Here is a 20217-nt window from a genome sequence, read left to right on the forward strand (position 1 = left end):
TATTTATTTATGATTTCAGAAATAATTTCCTCTCCCCCAAATGAAGGAAAGGCTCTATGTTCTTGGTAAAATGGACTGTAACACAGATTTATATTTTATTACACAGGACTTTAGAAAGATGCTCACAGAGGTCACAAGATACGGACATTTAGAGCTTCTCTGCAGGGTGGGCATGGTGAATTACAGCAAATAAAACTGGATCATATGGAAGTTTTGTGTATCAGCATATTTTTTGAAACACATGCCAACGGCATTTTATGGGATCTGCCGATCTGTATGAAAGTATGGATTTTCTCTCTCAGCGTTTGCTTCCACACTTCTGCAAATTATAACACTTGCATCAAAATTGTCTCGTCTGAAATACGCTCCTCTAAGTGGAGGCAAATGTTACAGTTCACTCATTTCAATAGTACTGGCTCCAGAGGTCACCAGGAACAGAGAAATGCCACATCTGCCCAGCGTTATAAAACATCTTTCACTTAGGTCACTATGCATACATTTGCAAATAAATAAAAAGTAATTCAGGTTCTGATATCCACCATCTTTGACCTCAGGGTGGGGTGGTGGAATTGAGCCTTGAAGAGTTTGTGTTTATCTAATTAATGTAAGAGGCCAGTGGGCAGGAATCACATGACACCAAGAGGCAAGAGAAACCACCAGACACTCTGCAGTCAGTGACTAATCTGCTCCCCTGTCCTCTCTAACCATGTCCACAGCTTGAAGACAGAAATCCAGACTGTCCTTACCCAGGGACCCCTCCAGCCTCCATGTGATTGGCCAGGGTCACGTCATGTGACCACACGTCGTACTGCCACTTCTGCAGGCCGATGACCCCGCAAAGGACGTTCCCGGAATGCACTCCCACGCGCATGTTAATATCCACGCCAGTTGCATCCCTCACCTTCCTGCAGAGAAGGAAAGTACCATCACCATCGAGAACACTCTCTTATTCCTTTGACTCTTGGCCAGTTTTCAGGGCACTGTTCTATTCAGAATTGCTCAGGCTGTGGGAAACATAGCCATGACTTCCTCCTGTGGCACAAGATTGCTGCTCTGGGCCAAGGGAAAGGCCTTTACTTTTTGGTTGTCCCCAGGCTCCACTCCCCTGGCTATGACAGCCACATGAGAGGCCAGGCTACCGGTGCTGATGCAGCCTTTCAGCTGTAGCTTTGACTCTTTCAACAAATACAAGTATCAGGCACCTGTCACATGCTGACACCTCTCCAAATTTTCACACTAGAATCATGTGACATTGCCCTGTACTGTCAGAAATGGTCTGAGATGCCACCTATGATACTACCACTTACACAATGGATGTCCCCAGCGAATATTTTCTGCTGATAAGAGACAATACAGCTTATTTGTGAGCCTAATAATGACTTCAGCCTGAATAGGAATTTTGTAAAAAACCTAACCATGAGTTTAAAGCATTTCAGTTGTGCACAATCTTTAACAAAAACAACAAAACTCTTCCAAGACTTTTAAAAACGTGTAAGGTATCATTAAAAAGAAACTAATTAAAAATATCATTTAAAAATTCTTGAGGATCCTATCAGTAAGTCATTTAGAGACAAATGAAGAACTTCCTTTAATGGAAAATGGAAAAGCTTATTAATTTATGCCAACTAAATATATTTACCTGTTAAATATTACTACCAAAGAAGTATACAGGGTGGTGTCCCGAGGTACATGGAGAGAATTATCCCAGAGCAAATGTGGAGGGAAGTGATGACAATGATTGTGACCCAGCAGAGGACGCTACCAGGTGTGGGCTGCAGTAAATAAGAATCTCAAAATGCCATCGGCATGGATGTCATGCTTCAATGATACAATGACATCGTTTGAGCATGTGAAAAGTGATGAGAAGTCATAAGAAGAAATGGATCCACAAAAAATAATGACTTCCTGAGAAAAGAATCTAAAATGCTGTTTCCTCCTTCTCTCCACCTTTCTTCCTTCCTCCTTCCCTATCTTCCTGTTCTGTTTTTTCACAAAAAACATCACAACCTATCTGGTCCCATGCAAGTCATCTAAACGCTTCACTCCTGTCCACAGAATGGGTCAGCGTCTCAACGTGACACTGGAGAGCTGCCCCCTGTCACTCCATCCTCCATCAGCAATGGGTCCTTATGGCTGCCTGGGCACCATATGGTCCTTAACTCTGGGCCTTTGGTCAAAATGGTTTCTCTCTCTCTTCCTCACTTCCCTGAGCCTCCCTTCCCTGACAGGGCACAGGCATCACGTGGCTAGCTGGCACTGTTTTTTCCATCAGCAGCTTAGGCATGACCTCGTCTGGGGAGGCTTTCTAGTCTCTCCTTCTAGACTGATGTGGGCACCACCCACCCCTCTATGCTCCAGTCTCTCTGAGTGCAGTCAGCACTCCCTGCTTGTGTTCACATCTGCTCTGTCAACCCTGTGAAGACACACCTGGTCCAAATGGTTTGTAGATCCATCAGGGGGTTCAGGGTCTGATACAACACAGACAAATTGGCATAAGTTTACTAACTGATACAGGTCATTTCTGAAGGATTTTACTGTGTGTCTGTCATTGGGAGACAATGATCCTGAAAAATTTGCCATAGAACCTGTCGTTGTTCTTCAGATTTCCTGTTATTGAGAGAGAACAGTTCCAGCCAATGACATTTCTGTTGACCAGATATGGCCAACAGCAAGTCAAGAGCGAATAAAAGGGTGGATGACATACTCTACAGTTGGTCATTTGTGACAGAACTGACTGGTCAATGATTTGGCTTTTTAAAAAATTGTTTTATTTAAATTCAACTTAATTAACATATACTATATTATTAGTTTCAGAGGTAGAATTTAGTGACTCAACCAGGTGTATATAACACCCAGTGCTCATCACATCACGTACTCTCCTTCATGCCTGTCACCCAGTTGCCCAATCCCATCACATCCCCTCCTCCAGCAACCCTCAGTTTGTTTCCTAGATTTAAGATTCTCTAATGGTTTGTCTCCCTCTCTGTTTTCAACTTATTTTATTTTCCCTTTCCTTCCCCTATGTTCATTTATTTTGTATCCTAAATTTCACATGAGTGAAATCATATGGTATTTGTCTTTCTGATTGACTTTTTTCTCTTAGCAAAATGCCCTCTTTAAAACCATCTCCATGTCCTTTGTATCTTTTTTAGAAAAATGAGGTGATCAAAGGTTCAAATGAGTTGACGGACCAAAAGTTTTAATGCATTTGGATGCAACCTGTGTGATCTACAGAAAAATATCAAAATAGTTGCTTAAAGCTTGTGACAATAGAAGACATTCATTTCAGTTTAAGAGGATCCTTAATCACTTACAAAGCCAGGGATCTGCACATTAGTTCCTGGATTAAGAACAGTTTACATTTTCATGACAGGGAAAAAAATCTCTCTAAGCACTAAGGATATTCCAAACCGCAGCTGACGTGCTTCGGTGGTGCTTTAGCTAATAGAGAATGAGGTGCTGAACACATGTGGAGGTCCAAACCCAGAGGAAAAATACAGGCAAATGTTCCCAGACCTACGTTGCTGGTTTCTACGAAAAACCTGAGACAGTCAGGTGAAATTCCAAGTCCAAGTGGACTCTTTCTCTCCACCACCTTAAAAATTAAAATTCTTGTATTCATCTTCATCTTATGGTTCAATAAATGGAAATGGAAGTGCTTGCCCTTGTATGTTAGAAGAACAAAGAATTCTTGACATTTGCTGAGATGCCCTCTCTTTGCCCTCTCTTTACCTGCCTTTTACTAGAAATGCAACAAAACCACCTATTACTAATCACTTTGTCAAATGCCTATGATCTGAACAGTTTGATATATAACAGAGAGACTGTGGAAGTCTCTTGGTCACTGAGTGGCAGAGCAGAGAGACACACAACCATTGCCTGATTTGAAGCTTAAGCTTAGTTATAAGCAAGAGTTCTAGAAAGTTTCCTCAAATCTTCTACTGTTAACTGAGATTCTGGATGCATGAGCTATTACTTATGTATCCATCATGGACGGATAAATAAAATGTGGTATATACATACAATGGAACATCACTCCCCCATTAAAAGGAATGAAGCACTGATGCATTCTACAAGGTGGATGAACCTTGAAAACATTATACTATGTGAAATAAGCCAAACACTAGCCAATGAATATTGTGTGATGCCAACGCATATGAAGTATCTAGAAAAGGCAAATTCTCAGAGACAGAAGGTTAAAAAAGGGCTGGCAGGGGCTGGGAAGAGAGTGGAATGGGGAGTTATTGCTTATGGGTATAAAGTTTCTGTCTGGAATGATGACAAGATCCTAGTAGTAGACAGTGGTGGAGGTTGCCCACATTTTAAATCTACTCGATGTCACTGAATTGCACATGTAAAAATGTTAAGGAACACTATTTATGCATATTTTGTCACGATAAAAAAAATTACTGAAAAATACTACTGATGAGCTGGTGACATGCCAGTGGGCAGAATGTACACAAATTTCTTCTAAAAGCTCTTCAACATGGTGTGAGTAACACAAGCTGATGGAACTGGGAAATGGTTGATGCAAAATCAGAAACCAAATTTTAGTAATCCAACATATTATTGAAGCATGTAATAAATACATTAAAAAAAAATCCCTTCTCCTACTAGAATATTTCACCCCGTGTTGGAAACCCACTCCGAGACTGCCTCCAGGGGCAGGTGATAAATTTGAGAAAACCTATTAGTTTTACTGATTAGATTCACTTCCCCTTTCTAGATCCAGAAACGGAAACAGTTAATTACTTTAAAAAAAAAGTAAAACTAATTTTCTTTTTTTTTTTCTTTTTTTTTTTTAAAACTAATTTTCATGTCAGAGAAGACAAATGAGAGTTACTCTGAGGAAGAAGCAGGAGGGATCAGATTATTCCCACACGATATATATTGTGAGATGCAGAGGCCATACTGCAAATCCTCCCATCTCTATTCTTTTTTTTTTTTTTTTTTTTTTTTTTAATTTTTATTTATTTATGATAGTCACACACAGAGAGAGAGAGAGAGAGGCAGAGACACAGGCAGAGGGAGAAGCAGGCTCCATGCATCGGGAGCCCGACGTGGGATTCGATCCTGGGTCTCCAGGATCGCGCCCTGGGCCAAAGGCAGGCGCCAAACCGCTGCGCCACCCAGGGATTCCCTCCCATCTCTATTCTTTCTTCAATTCCACCTAATTCATTTGCCTCCCAATGCTGACTTGTCCATAGTGGTCTGTGGACACTAGAGGATGTGGACCACAGGGATCTCCCATACTTAGTGGAGGCAATGTGGGCTTCACCACGTTCATCCCCGGATAGCACTGGGAAAGCCACCCATTAGCTTGTTCAGTTCACTTCATCATGTAACTAACATACATGGTGGCTAAACAATGTGACAGCCTGACTTGTTGCTTTCCCACTGAAAGCCCCATTTACTATAAACCTTAGACAAGGAAATAGAGCATCAGCCACATAATTCCCCCTCCTGCTTAGACCAAAAATGTAGATAGTGTAAGATCATGTGACTAAAACAGGCCATCAAAAAACCCAATAAACTCAAATCTTTCAATCACATAACCAACAAACAAGAGCTTTTACCATTTATAAGAATATTCTGGCTTCTATCAAGGGCATCACTAAAGAAGTATGTTATGGCACCAGTAACAAAAAATAATTTTGCACCTTACACTTTTATCTGGCACTTGTCAACTGTAACATTATTCTACATAAGTAAATCTTCTCCAGAATTATGATGAAAGAAACCATAGATACAACACAGAAAACATACTCTATGTATATAAACTGAATCTAAACTTATAGAGCTGAGTATTTTTGACTAGATGCAGTAATTTTGGAGTCTGGTGGTAAAAACTACCTTCTTTCTGACAACTTGAGTGTAGCCATGTTGTTTGTCTAAGATGGTCTGTATGGAGTGTTGAATCACTAAATTGTACAGCTGAAACTAATATACTGTACGTTAACTAATTGGAATTTAAGTAAGAACTTTTAAAAAGGAAATTGTTTGTCAGATGATAAGAGCACAGACATTTTTCTTAAGATCGAAGAAGATATTTAAATGAAAAAAGTCATGTTGGAAACAACCCAAACTCTACTTGCCCGTAGATTTCTACCTTGGTCTTGTTGTGATCTAAGGCTAACAACAATACAAAACACTTACGGAAGTGTTACTTTGGACTGAGTTACTCACACGCCAATAGTTGGGTCTCTGCACACTTATATTCAAAGGCACAATAATGCTTTTAATCCCAGTAGACAGAAAAACAGGAATAGTTGTGAGTGACAATTATAACTCAAGATTCTTAAAAGAGTTGAAAAGGATCCTACTAAGCATCACACTTACTTTATGGCTTCACACATGTCCAGCCCCATTTTCACACAGTTCTTGGCATGGTTTGGGAGAGATATAGGGAGTCCGGATACACAATAGTAGCAGTCTCCCAAAATTTTTATTCTCATGCATTCATTCTCCTGGAAGAAGAAATCACAGCATTCAGTTGCGCTCAGTACTTACACAAAGGTTTAGATTTTCCGAATATCGTCAAAGGCATGTTCTACTGATACCATCACAATGACCAGGGCTTGTGGGGACAGAAATGAGCACTGGTTGTGTTTCCCTTCATGATCCAACAAGGATGGGCCACCCTCACCTACATGCTCCTTTGCCGGAGCAGGAATAATAAGGAAAAGGGGAAGGAAAGGAAAGCAGAGAGAATGTTCTGGAATGATTTACTCTTAACAGTAGCAGAGGGGTACAATGACAGGGTCATTCTCTCCAGCCCAAACATCCCAAACACTGGTGGCAAAATGAAATAGTCCACGCAGAGCAGAATCTTCCAGGACAGTGAATGATGACTAGAACTCAAATGGAATTAGAACTGTATGCCAATCCCTACTATGCTCATGTTTTTTTTTTTTTTTTTTCATTTATTTTAAAGCTGAAGGAGATTCTTACCTGCAGAATGTAACTTCTGATAAACATCTCTATAATACAATAAGCTACCATTCAACATTGCCAAGTAATTTAAAACTTAATTCTGACCTTAGGTTAAACTATTTTAATATGAAATGAGATTCATTATTTTTCTTGGCTGGGTTGTTTTTATATTATGATATTGAGATTAGCTTCATTTATATGTAGTAATCCTACATGCATTTCTAACTTTTCTAGTTACTTTATAGACTCGTCAGTAAGGAAAAAAAGAAAGGGAAAAAGACAGGCAAAAGAAAAAGAAGCAAAAAACCCCAAAGATGTGCCAAACACAGATCTTTTCCTTCTTAACACTAACACAGGCTTATGTATATACTGAACAAATCTGAAATAATAAAATGAACATAAGATTTTCTTGTTCTTAAGTATGCGTTAAGTTTGTTGAAGATTTTGCATACTTCTTTTCCTGCCTGATATGGAGTGCACAAGCTAGGGCATATTTTCATACTTATCTATGATGCTGTAGACAATGTGCTTAGTAACTCCTGATTAAAAATATCGTAAGTAATAAAAAGGCAAACAAGTATGTATTAATAGGTCTTCCATCCCATATTGTTAAATAGATATTTTGAATCTAGAAAACACTGAGATTAACAAAAGTGAATTCTTGGCAAACTTATCAAAGATCAGTTGACCCTATACATGTGTGCATGGGTTTATTTCTGGACTCTCAGTTCTGTTCCATTGGTCTATAGGTCTGTTTTTAATGCCAGTATCATACTGTTTTGATTCTGTAGCTTCATAATTCATTTTGAAATCAGGAAGTGTGATGCTTCCAGCTTTGTTCTTCTTGCTTACAATTGCTTTGGCTATTTGGGATCTCCTGTGGTTCTTTATGAATTTTAGATTGTTTTTTCTGTTTCTGTAAGAGATACCACTGGGATTTTGATAGGAATTGCACTGACTCTGTAGATGCTTTGGATATTATGGACATTTTAGCAATATTAGTTCTTCCAACCCACGAACATGGGATGTCTATTTATTTGTGTCTTTTTAGATTTCTGTCATCCATGTTTTGTGGTTTTCAGTGTACAAGCCAATTCACCTACTTGGTTAGGTTTATTCCTAAGTATTTTATTCTTTCTGATGCTAATGTAACTTTTCTTGATTTCCTTCCAGATACTTAGTATTAGCATAAAGAAACACAACTGTTTTTTGTACACTGATTTTGTATCCTACAACTTTACTAAATTCATCTATTAGTTATTAAAAAATATTTATTTGAGAGACAGAGAGAGTGTGTGAGCAGGGGGAAGGACAGTGGGAGAGGGAGAAGGAGAGAAGGAGATCCCCAGCTGAGTGCAGAACCAGACATGGGGCTCAATCACATGACCATGACATCATGGCCTGAGCCAAAATCAAGAGTTGATGTCCAACTGACTGAGCCACCCAGGCACCCTCTATTAGTTCTAACAGATTTTGTGGACATTTTAGGGTTTTCTATACACAAGATCATGTAATTTGCAAACAGGGATAGTTCTACTTCTTTTATGATTTGGATGCCTTTTATTTCTTTATCTTGCCTAATTGCTCTGGCTACTTCAAGGACTAAGTTGAACAGAAGTGGTGAGAGTAGACATCCTAGTCATGTTCCCAAAGGGTATTTAATTTTGTCAAATTTTGTCAAATGCTTTCTCTGCATCTTCTGAAATGATCATGTAATTTCTATCCTTCATTCTATTAATGTGGTCTATTATGTTGATTAACTTGTGTTGAACCAACCTTGTATTCCAGAAATAAATCCTACTTTATCATTGTGTACAGTCCTTTAAATGTGCTATTTGAATTCAGCTTGCTAAGTGAAATATGCCTGACTTTATTCAGGATATCTCATGATCCTGAATAAGAGAGTGCATGATCTCACTTATATGAGGAATCTGGAATAGCCAAAGTCACAGATCAGAGAGTAGACTGGTAGTTGCCAGGCATGAGGGAAGGGAAAAATGGAGGTTATGGGTCAGAGGGCATACAGCTTCAGTTATGTAAGATGAGTAAGTCTTGGAGATCCACTGTATAGCATTGTGTCTATCGTTGACAATACTGTACTGTATACTTCAAAACATGCAAAGAAGGTAAAGCTTATGTTAAGTGTTTTAATTACATCATCATCAATAATAAAGAGGGAAAGAGGACATTTCTGTATGTGGTGGATATGTTTATGGTATATTGTGGTGATGGTTTCACAGGTGTATGCTTATCCTCAAGCTCATTACCTTTTATATATCAAATATGCAGTTTTTTTGTATGTCAATTATACCTCAATAAAGAGGCTTAAAAGATTTTTAAAATAAGTGAATGATCTGATTTTGAGTTCCTTAGCTTAGTTATGTGCCTTATGTAGAATTCATTCAATTGGCTGAGCTGTTTGCTTATGATGCATGTTATTTAACCAGGAGGCATGAAGTGATTCCCAAAACATGCTCCCTCTGTGACCAACAATGGATGCACCAAGCCATCCTAGGCTATATGCTGATATCGCCTGGACATTCCTTTGTTATAACCACCAGAGAGGAAGAGACGGCCACACCAAGTACTTCTGTTATGAGCACTGAATTTTGTCTTCCCCAAATTCATATGTTGAAGTCCTAACACCTGGTGCATGTGAACTTGATCTCACTGCAGACTTAGTTAAGATGGGGTCGTACAGGGGTTGGTTGGGTCACTAATCCAATATTCGGTGCCTTTATAAAAATGGGATATTCAGACAGTGAGATATGCCCAAAGGGAGAATGCCATTTTAACATTGGAGATATGTTGTCACCCACCAAGACTGGGATCTTTCTTTCTAATGTGACAAAAGTGACTTTTTAGTAATTCAAACTTTTAAGGCATTATTTAAGTTTTAAATCTTTTTCTAAAAATGAGCAGCCAAAAAGCTCAACCTCTTCCTTTGGTTTGGTAAAAGGAAGAAAGCTGTGCTAGCCTCTTACTGCTTTTTTAAAATCCCCAATGATATCCATCATGGTCAGGCAGGCAGCAGAGGGCACCTCCTGGGGAGCCTGACCCAGGAGTGACCCTGTGAACATCAGAAAGCCACATTTATTCTTAAGAGGCTTGCCTGGAATGTTCTGTATGGTTTAAAAGTGAGATGAATCTTGCAGTGAACTAAATTTGGGACCAACTCTCTCTTCCATATATAAATAATTCACTTTAATAAGCATAATTTAGTTTTTTTTTCTGGAAATAATTCAAAGAAAGAATGAAGCTGACTGGTAATGCGTTATGAGGTGGAAGTAAAGGGCTGGCAAGGAGGGAACTATTTTTTATCACTATTCCCACCAGGAACCCTCATGGTTCCAGTAAATATGCAAGTTCTAGTTTTGGATTGCCTGTCACCATTTCCTCTCCATGAAATTTCCCATCCATGAGCACATGAATGGGAAATAAGGAACTGACATTTCTGTTCAAGTGGCACAAAGGTCAATAGATATAAATGAGACAATAGTAAACAAAGGGCTTAGGTGGAAAATGTGCATCCTATTTAGGGGTTCTTTCAGGCTGCTGAATACATGAACAGCTATGAGTGGATGAGAGGCAATCATGTTTCCAACTCCTGACATCAAAATGCCTAAAAAAGAGGAACTTAGAACAGCATCATACAGAGGCATATACAACTTATACTCACCATCTTGAATGTATTTACTATATGTGTGTTGAGTTCTCTATATGCAGACATTTTAAAAATAGATGCAAACATGTGCTAATTGTATGCTACAACATTTCTCATCCCGGAGAAATGAGACTCATCAGAGCCCAATGGCAAATAAACCATATGAAACTATAAACACCATTCCTAAATAGTGCTCTATGAAAAAGCATATAATTGATAAGGGACAAGAGAAAAAAAAAGTTAGTCAACACTTTATAAATCCTCAAAAGAGAAGGGACTCACTAACACTCGTACCTTTGCAATTTGATCAAACTTTCCAAACAGCTCGTTCAGCATGTGGACCAGCTCTCCTGGGGAGCAGTCACTGGCCAGCCGGGTGAAGCCAACAATGTCAGCATACAGGATACTGTAAGAACAAGGGTAGAAGTGTTTGCAATTTCAGATTTGTTAAGAAGTAATGGTATTTTTTTTCCCTTGAAAGAGTATATAGTTCTTTACATTTATATCTATATTTTACAAGAAAAATGTCACCTCCCTGGATAGGAAATAACATAAACATTGTGCCAATTTTTCCCATTAAAAATTTTTTTTGATGCCAAGTTTTTATAATTAAAGAAAAAGTCACATGATGCACTTCATCCATTCTAGTCCATTCTTACTGATCACCTTTATTCTCTCATGGCCAGTCCCTTTCTCCCTGCTTGGTTTATGTGGTATTCATCCTGAGAGTTCATTACATGGGCACAATTCAGATATCTATTTGAACTGCTACATGCATTTAAATTATAAGAATTCCTAAAGTAGAAGAAGCAAAATCAGAATAGCAAATTCTGCTTTCACTTATTCAAAGAAAGAATAACAATCTTCTTAAAAGAAAGAGTACTTAACAAAAGGTTTTGTGGGCAGCCCAGGTGGCTCAGTGGTTTAGCACAGCCTTTGGCCCAGGGTATGATCCTGGAGACCCAGGATCGAGTCCTGCATCGGGCTCCCTGTGTGGAGCCTGCTTCTCCCTCTGCCTGTGTCTCTGCCTCTCTCTCTCTCTCCGTATCTCTCATGAATAAATAAATAAAATCTTAAAAAAAAAAAGGTTTTGAATTACTTATTCCTTGCCAGGATGAAGCTGACATGGTGCATCTTCCTTGAGCCCAGAGTGTTGTTGGGGTGATGCATTAAACAAATAAGGAAGGACACCAGCAAAGTCCAATCACAGTGATAATAAGTGTGTGTGTTGTGTGTCATGGGAAGGGGGGTTAGCTGGTGATGAGTCCAGGAGAGCTTTCTTTCAAGGGACGTACATGCTAGTGAGACGTATCAGATTCCTCAGAGTCGTGTCTGTGTTTAGTTAACCCTCAAAGGTCAGGATAGGAAAACATAGCCTCAGGATGTGCATTACCACTTTTCCACACAATGACATGCATATGATTTGTATAAAGATCTCACAAAGAGGCCTAAAATTCCTGCTGGCAGTTGGAGATTCAGATAATATGGTTTAAGTTGTACCCTGAAACAAAATTACCACCTCACACCCATCAGGATGGCCAGTATCCAAAAAATAGGAAGTAAGAAGTATGGTCAAGGCTGTGGGGAAATTGGAACCCTTCCCCACTGCTGGTGGGAATATAAGACGGTGCAGCTACTCCAGCAAAAAGTATGGTGGTTCTTCAACAGATGAAACAGGATGACCACGTGACCCACCAAGTCCCCTCCTGGGAATATATCCCAAAGAACTGGAAGCAGGGACTCGAACTGATATTTGTATACCATGTTCACAGCAGCATTATTCACAATAGTCAGAAGGTAGGAATAAATCAAATACACTAACAGATGAATAAAGAAAAATGATATACCCAGAATACATGAAATGTTATTGTCTTTAAAAGAATGGAATTCTGACACATGATACAATATGATGAACCTTGGACACATGATACTAAGTGAAGTAAGCCAGACACAAAAGGACAAAGACTGTATGATTCCACTTACATGAGAAACCTAGAATAGTCAGACCATAGAGACAGGAATTAGAGGGATGGGTGCTAGAGACTGGGTGGCAGAGGGAAGCTGCTGCTGAATGGGTACAGAGCCCCAGTTCAGGATGAAGAAAAAGTTCTGGAGATGGTGGTGATGGTTGCAGAACAATGTGAAGGTGTTTAACGTCACTACACTGTACAATTAAAAACTGTTAAAACTGTGTTATGGTACGTATGTTTTACCATAATAAAAAAAGTAACATGGCATTGGCCAGTCTGATCTCAGGTTGGATCTCTGCTGTTGGCTGCACTCCATTCACTGTGCCAAACACAAGGCTTGTGGCTTCACCTTGGAGGGAAGACTTAGTACTCTGCTGATGACAAAAGCTGGAGGAGAACTCTCTGGTCCAAGAAAATCATGGCTGCAGGGGCTTCTGCATTGTCCATTCTGCTCAGATGGTGCCATCAAACTTTCCCTACTCCCCCCATAGCACCCTGTAGAAGCAAGGATCACAGACACTGAGCCTGGTCCAAGAGGAAAAATTAACTCTGCTTGTGCAGAGAAAGAGCATCTGATCCAAGGAAGTATTGAGAAGGAGAATGTGCGGATGGGCAGTTGAATCTCCTTCCTTCTTCCTGTGGTCAAACATTGTAGTGGGTGAAGGCGCCCCAAGACAGGCTGGCCATAAATGTCTTACAATGGCCCAAAAGTTACCTGGAAGCCAGGAGATTCAAAATGTAAACAGGTAATTGTGATGCAAAGAGTTATAGGAGAGGAAGCATGGTACTCTTTGGGATCGCACAGGTACCCGACCTAGACTCTAATTAGACAGCCACTTCAGAGAGATCACTCCAGCCACAGCAATCTGGAAGCACACAGGTCAGTTAGAACCATAGCCCTTTCCTCCAAGAGGGCCATGGGGAGGGTCTATTGTCAGGAGAAACGGACAGAACTGGACAGATACGGGAGAAACATAGGAAGAAGAATGAACCAGGTATGGTTAGCAATCAGTTATGGTGGATGGTGTGACTAGGAGAGGGAGGCCTCAAGGATGAAGACCCAGTTTCTGGTTGAGAAAGGGGCTCAAACCCAGCTCTGAACAAATCAAAACAAGCTTGTAGAGGAAGATGACCCATTCAACTCTGGTTGGGTTGAGTTTGATGGTGGTGTCAGTGGAGCATCCAAAAGGAAGATATTCACTAGGTAAGTAAGTATGGAAAGCTATGGTTGAGTTCTGCATCTTTTTTTCTCAAGATTTATTAATTTGGAGAGTGCATGAGCCAAGGCAGGGGCAGAGAGAGAAAGAGAGAGAGAATCCTCAAGCAGCCTCCCCCCAGAGCATAGAGCCTGATGCAGGGCTCCACCCATGACCCATGATATTGTAACTTGAGCTGAAATCAAGAGTCGGACACTCAATCGAAAGAGCTCCCCAGGTGACCCAACTGAGTTCTGCACCTTAGTATCCCACAGTTGGTAATTAAAGTCCTGGATGAGAAATGGACAGAACAGAGAGGAGCTGGGAGACAGCCCTAAAAACACTCATTTACAGAGAGGCTAGATTTAGGGAAGAGAAAATGGAAAAGGAGATGGTAGGAAGAGAAATGGAATATGATGTCATGGAGTACACAGCATGGGAAAATTCTTTGTGTGGGAAGGCAGGGTCAAGTGGCCAACCATATCGAGCTGTCAGAGATAAGGACACAGAGGCTAAGTCATACTGAGATATGGGAACAACATAGCTGGTGGGAAACTGAGCAAGAATGAGTTCTGTGATGTGGTGGAGGCAGATGGCAGAGTGTGAGGATTCGAGGAGGGCGAGAACACAGGGAAAACCAGAGCGTAAGGAACAACTTTTCTTTTCTAGAATCTTGGCTATAAAAGGGAGAAATGGTCAGTTTCTGAATGGGGTGGTGGTGCTAGATTATGGGATGTGTGCTTATTTGCAAAGATGGGAAGGATTTGTGAATGCTTCAGCCCTAGTGGCAGGATTCAGAGGAAGATGCTGAAGATTAGGGAAGCAGCTAATAGCAGCTACCCTGCCATCTAGAAATGCCTCTCCTCCTCATTATTCTTCACATTATTATCACCCTCAGATAGAAAAGAGCTAATATATGTTATTAACAAATAATAAACATCTTTTTGAATAAATTGACAAAGCAGAACTAAAAGTTAATGAAACTTCACTGTCTACAAACCTAATAATTCTCATAAAAAGAAAAAAGACCTTCAAAAACCCTCAGGTATTGACTGGACTCTCTGCAATATCCATTTACCATGTCGGCTTCTTTGCTATTGCCTACCTTGCCCAGGATGAAAAGTCATGTTTTCATACTTATTATTACAAAAATAATTGGTACACCATGTGATTTGTGTATGCTTTTACTTTTTAAGTTTTGGTATTTAAGTTACTTTAATGTTCCAACTATGTGAATTTAAATTTAATTCGACACAGCTAATAGATTCTAGACAATCTCTGAAGGTACTTGAAGCTGTGTCTGTAATCCTTTGCCTCAACAGTGTGGTGGCCAGCTTCCAAGATGGCCCCAGAGAGGTCCTCACCTTCTGGTACCTACTCTCTTGTAGTGTCCACCCTCCACTGGATAGGGTTGACCTGTGTCATCAAGAGGTTGCTGCAGGAACTACAGCAATAACTTTCCAAGCCTAGATCATAAAAGATCTTCCACCGGGCTGTCTTGGAGTCCTTGCCCTGGGAAGCAAGCTTCCATGTTGTCAGGACACTCAAGAAACCTATGAGCAGACTCAGTGATGATGAGCTAAGGCCTCCAGCAAGCCACATGAGGAATGGCCTCAGAGGCAGGTGCCCCAGCAGCCCACCGGATACCAGGCCTGAATCCACATCAAAGACCATAAACCAGAACCACCAGGTGAAACTGTTCTCAACTTGGGACAAACAGAAGCTGTGAGATAATGTTTACTGTTGTCTGAAGCCACTAGGTTTTGGGGTACTTTGTCACGTAGAAATTGGAAGTTAATGCAGATAGCATGGGGAGCCTTCATCAGCTGTCTGAGGCTGGAGGTCTCATCGGTCATTTTTATAGGGCTCTTTTCCCCGGGGATTATCTCACAGATACTCAAAAGATATTCGGGGATCTTGTTTAGATACAGCTGCATTTGTCTTTACATGTGTTAAACATCCCATGTGTACTTAAAACTATTTCCTCAGACAGGAGGGGTATTGCCAATTTTCAGACAGCTAAGGCTGGAAGGGGCAATTTCTAGCATAACACCTTGTTGGATACTGGGAGAATGTTTCTACTTTCCTTCTTTGGGGAAAACGCTTAAAAATCTGAAGGCAGGCCAGTGTTTTAAATAATTTTACTCCTTAACAGGTGCAAATGCTCTTGAAATACATTTCCTTTTTTTAACCCCCCAAATGGTAGGGACTTAAAAAAATTATTTTTTTTACCCGCGATTCTTCATTTATCCTCTGCTTCTTTAGTTCCCACTGATTTATAGCTTTTTTTTCTATTATTTCTTTCCCAATTTGCATTTCTCATTATATATTTAGCTCTGTGCGTGCTTGGACCGTATGCATCACTAGCTCACATACCTTTCCTCAAATCTGGGGTCAAAATGATACTGTCTTAGCAATGTAAATTACAGTAGAAAATGTAGTCAAATTTATTTCTTTCTAATAAACTTCGAAAACCCTGGACTTGCAAACCAGCCTGGATGCCAGCATCATGCACTGTTAAGGATCCCAGCTTGAGAGTAAAAGGCCAAGTAGCCAAGTAGTCAATGTTCCACAAACTGTAGCTGTGTTTGTGATTGTTGCTGCTGAACTACTGAACAGAGTAGGTAATAACATCAAGGAGGAACAAATGAGGCCAGATGCACAAGTTACTTATCGAGGGAACCTGGCAAGAATAAAAAGCACTTTTGTGATGTAGTTGAAAGGATGTAAGGAAACTCCTCCAAAGAAGTGGTATGAAGACTGGGTGGGCTTGGAGAACAGTGAGGCACCAGGCATACAGTCTGCAGGGGCCGAGTTCTGCTATAGCTGGGAGACAGGCAGCCTAGGAGGAAATGCTCTTCTGCATGTGAAGTGAGGGCCTGCACAGCTCCTCTCTGGAGCTTAGGGAGAAGGAGGCCCCATGTGGTTCTCCTTCTGGACCTCAATCCCATGCTGATAACATGGTAGTCTGCCAAGTAGTGAGATTATAGGAATGGCTCCCTGGGAAGCAGATGGGACTATGGCAGACTTGGAAAACAAGAACTTTTACTATTAATTAATTAAGATGTACACCAGTCCCCTGTGATATTGGTTGCTGATTGGCCATAACCCCAGAAACCCATGATTCCTGATGGACAGGAAGTGTTAGCTTCATGAGGCCCTGGCCCTGCTAAGTCCCCTGGAGGAATCAGTTCTTGCATCAAGAGCCCACAGGCCCTACCTTCAATCTTACTACAAAGCCAAGGGGCCTGTACTCCAGGGATGCCATGATATCTGCCTATGGTGCTCCCAGAATAAGTACCCCACTAACTGCCTCTCTTTCCTTTGGGACTGAAGGTCCACCATAGAAAGTGGGGCCATGATGGATACCACCATCCAGGAAAGTGAAGAAGATTCTGCTTTCTTATCCTCAGGCCCTGAGAGGCAGCAGAAAGGAGGTGGAGTGGGGACTATATTAACAGTCTCAGAGGAGCTATGATTTTGTGGGATGGGAGCTCCCAGTTAAAAATGTCCCCAGGCTGGCAAATGGCTCCCCGGACTCACTAACAGAGAACAGAGCAGCATACCTCACGTTGGTGTGTCGCTTGACATACAGGTTGTGAAAGTTGTTTGTGTTTTCCATTTGGCCGGCTTTGGGGCCCTGAAGCCTCTGGATGATCTCAGCTTTCATTTCCATGGCTATGTGAGCAGGCAGCAGAGAGAGCAAAAGCCGTTCCTGAAACAGAGCGTGGGAGGGAGACCAAGACGTTTCAAATCATTACGGTAACATCCACGTAATCTCTGAAAGCATCACAGAACCGCGGCAGGGCCGATTCAAGGACTCTTTCCCACAAGCTAAAACACGGAGTGTAGAAAGACATATTGAAAAAAAAAAATCAAAATTTCTAAGGTCAAAGTGTGTTATATTATTATTTATTTATTGAGTTCTAAGTATATGTTCTTCAGAGTAGAGGATAAAGGGCTGCAAAGTTATTTCCCCTAAGGATCCTGTTTATCTACTTTGATTTTAAAATAGTAGAGTAAAATGATATAAAAATGCCAGAAACCTATGGCCTGCCTAAGATAGAAAACACTCATTTTTGCTTGCCCATTCATTTGGGAGGTAAAGTACAAGCTTTATTGCATTTCAGAAAATCAACAAATATTCCACATTTCCTAAATAAGATAGTCAAATATTTTCAAATATTTCATTTCCTCTGTGGTAACCACCCAATTCCCTTTAATGACTCTAAATTTTCATAAAGCTGGAGTCAGAAATAGCATCTATAAAATGTCATATATAAGAGACTACATGTGGAACACACAAAAATGATAAATTATGAGCTTTTCTTATATTTTTAGTCTTAAATACAGTAAGCAACATCTAACGTTACACTTATTTTAATTTCTACTTATTTTAGTTAGAGTGACATTTGTAATATTTTTTTTCTAGAAAAAGTATTAAATAAGGGCAATCTATGGAAGTTTATACTCATCCTTAGTTATCCTAAACATTAATTTATTGTAGAGGCACCTGGGTGGTTCAGTTAAGCGTCCAACTCTTGGTTTTGCCTCATGATCTCAGGGTTGTGAGATTAAGCCTCATGGTGAGCTCTGTGCTCAGCGCAGTCTGCTTGAGATTCTCTCTCCCTTTCCCCCTGCCCCTCCCACTCATGCTCTAAAATAAATAAATAAATCTTTAAAAACATTTATTATAGAAAATACCATATTCTTTAGGTATTGTGCATTTAACAACTGATAAATGTTGATTAAAAAACATCTGTTGAATGAAATATTTTTTGTCTTCCACATTTTCTGTTTCTTTCTGCTTTCCTTCTTTTCATTCATTCATTCATTCATTCACTCACTGATCCATCCATTTATTTATGGGGACAAAGTGATAAGAAAATATAGGGGAGGGGAAGCTGGTCTTTGCTCTCAGGTTTACAGGGCTGGTGTCCCTCTGGGCCAACCCCCAAGGTACATCATTTTGGTGGCTCCTGAAAACATCCACTGAGGGAGCAGAGGGAAGGCCAGGAGTGCATCCTGATGAAGATGAGAAGACCCTCACGACAGCACTCCCCAGTCTGCTTTGGGGAAAAAACAGGTGCAAAGCCAAAAGCAGACCAAGTGGGTACCTATGGGGGAATCCCAATGCATCGCAGAGCATTTCACCAGGAACTGGCATAACTGAGTGTCGGCCATTTGTTCTCTCATTCATTAATTTATTTACACATTCAGAAAATATACATCATTGTCTATTAAATGCCAGGCTTCACGATGAGCACTAGTGATGGATGCAAACAAGAGTGAGTCAACATTCCTGGATACCATGTTGTTCAAAATCCAGCAGAGAGCCCACCGCAGCCCATCAGATGAAGCTGGAGGAATAGATTGGTGTTTGAAGGAAGCCACATGCCTGAGATATAGGAAATAGAAGGGAAACTCATAGTCCAGGAGGACCTGCTACTCATGTGAAACAGGTGAATCAAAGCACACCCTACTTGATTAGTACTATTACCAACCTCTTTGCAAAAAGAGGCAGTAAGGTAGAGGGCCAGGTGTTAACAGTTGTCATAACTCAAGTGGTGGTACTGACAAGAAAGGGAATTTTATCAGTACTTAAGAGATTAAAAAGACACTTTCAATTTAATAATTCTGATCTTTTTTGTTGTTAAATTTCCTTGATGTTTCCATTTAAGTTAAGAAATAAAATAGAGAAATCAGGGGATCCCTGGATGGCTCAGTGGTTTAGTGCCTTCCTTTGGCCCAGGGTGTCGCCCTGGAGTCTCGGAATCAAGTCTCATGTCAGGCTCCCTGCATGGAGCCTGCTTCTGTCTCTGCCTGTGTCTCTGCCTCTCTCTCTCTCTCTCTCTCTCTCTCTGTGTGTGTGTGTGTCTCTCATGAATAAATAAAATCTTTAAAAAAATAAATAAAATGGAGAAAACAAAAGTTTTTAATAAGTTAAATGTCCATATATATCTGGGTAAATTAAAATTAATCTTAATTGTACAAAATAATGAGGATAATGTCCTGGGTGATCTAAAATTTAACAGAAGTGAAATCTACAATGGCTTTAACGCAAAAAGTGAAGTGAGAATAAATGGAGGTAAAATGTACAATCCTATGGGATTGTATGGGAAGTGGCAAAAGTAGTAATTTATAGTAGAATGCAGTAAGTCAAGAATGAATATAATTCACACAGTAGCAACAAAGAATGAAAGACCGTATGGCTAACAGACTAGCAATAAAAACGAGATAGAAATTCTTATTAATCCAAAATAAGTTGTAATGAAGAGTCAGAGAATTTTTTTTGGGGGGGGCAGTCTTTTTTTAATATTTTATTTATTTATTCATGAGAAACACTGAGAGGAGAGAGAGAGGCAGAGACACAGGCAGAGGGAGAAGCAGGCTCCATGTGGGAAGCCCGACCTGGGACTAGATCCTGAGTCTCTGGATCACGCCCTGGGCTGAA

The 20217-nt window shown here is 40.3% G+C and overlaps 1 protein-coding gene across 1 annotated transcript in view; it reads right to left on the minus strand.

Moving 5' to 3' along the window:
- Positions 1–20217, minus strand: part of ADCY2 (adenylate cyclase 2) — a 388589-nt gene that overhangs the window by 105657 nt on the left and 262715 nt on the right. The window contains exons 5-8 of the mRNA XM_038583952.1: positions 17330–17478; positions 10892–11003; positions 6340–6467; positions 747–905 (exon numbers count right to left, since the gene is read on the minus strand). Coding sequence (XP_038439880.1) covers positions 747–905; positions 6340–6467; positions 10892–11003; positions 17330–17478 — 548 coding nt within the window. The remainder of the gene's footprint in view (positions 1–746; positions 906–6339; positions 6468–10891; positions 11004–17329; positions 17479–20217) is intronic.

The sequence above is a fragment of the Canis lupus genome, chromosome 34 (assembly GCF_011100685.1).
Source record: "Canis lupus familiaris isolate Mischka breed German Shepherd chromosome 34, alternate assembly UU_Cfam_GSD_1.0, whole genome shotgun sequence".
Lineage (NCBI taxonomy): Eukaryota > Metazoa > Chordata > Mammalia > Carnivora > Canidae > Canis > Canis lupus.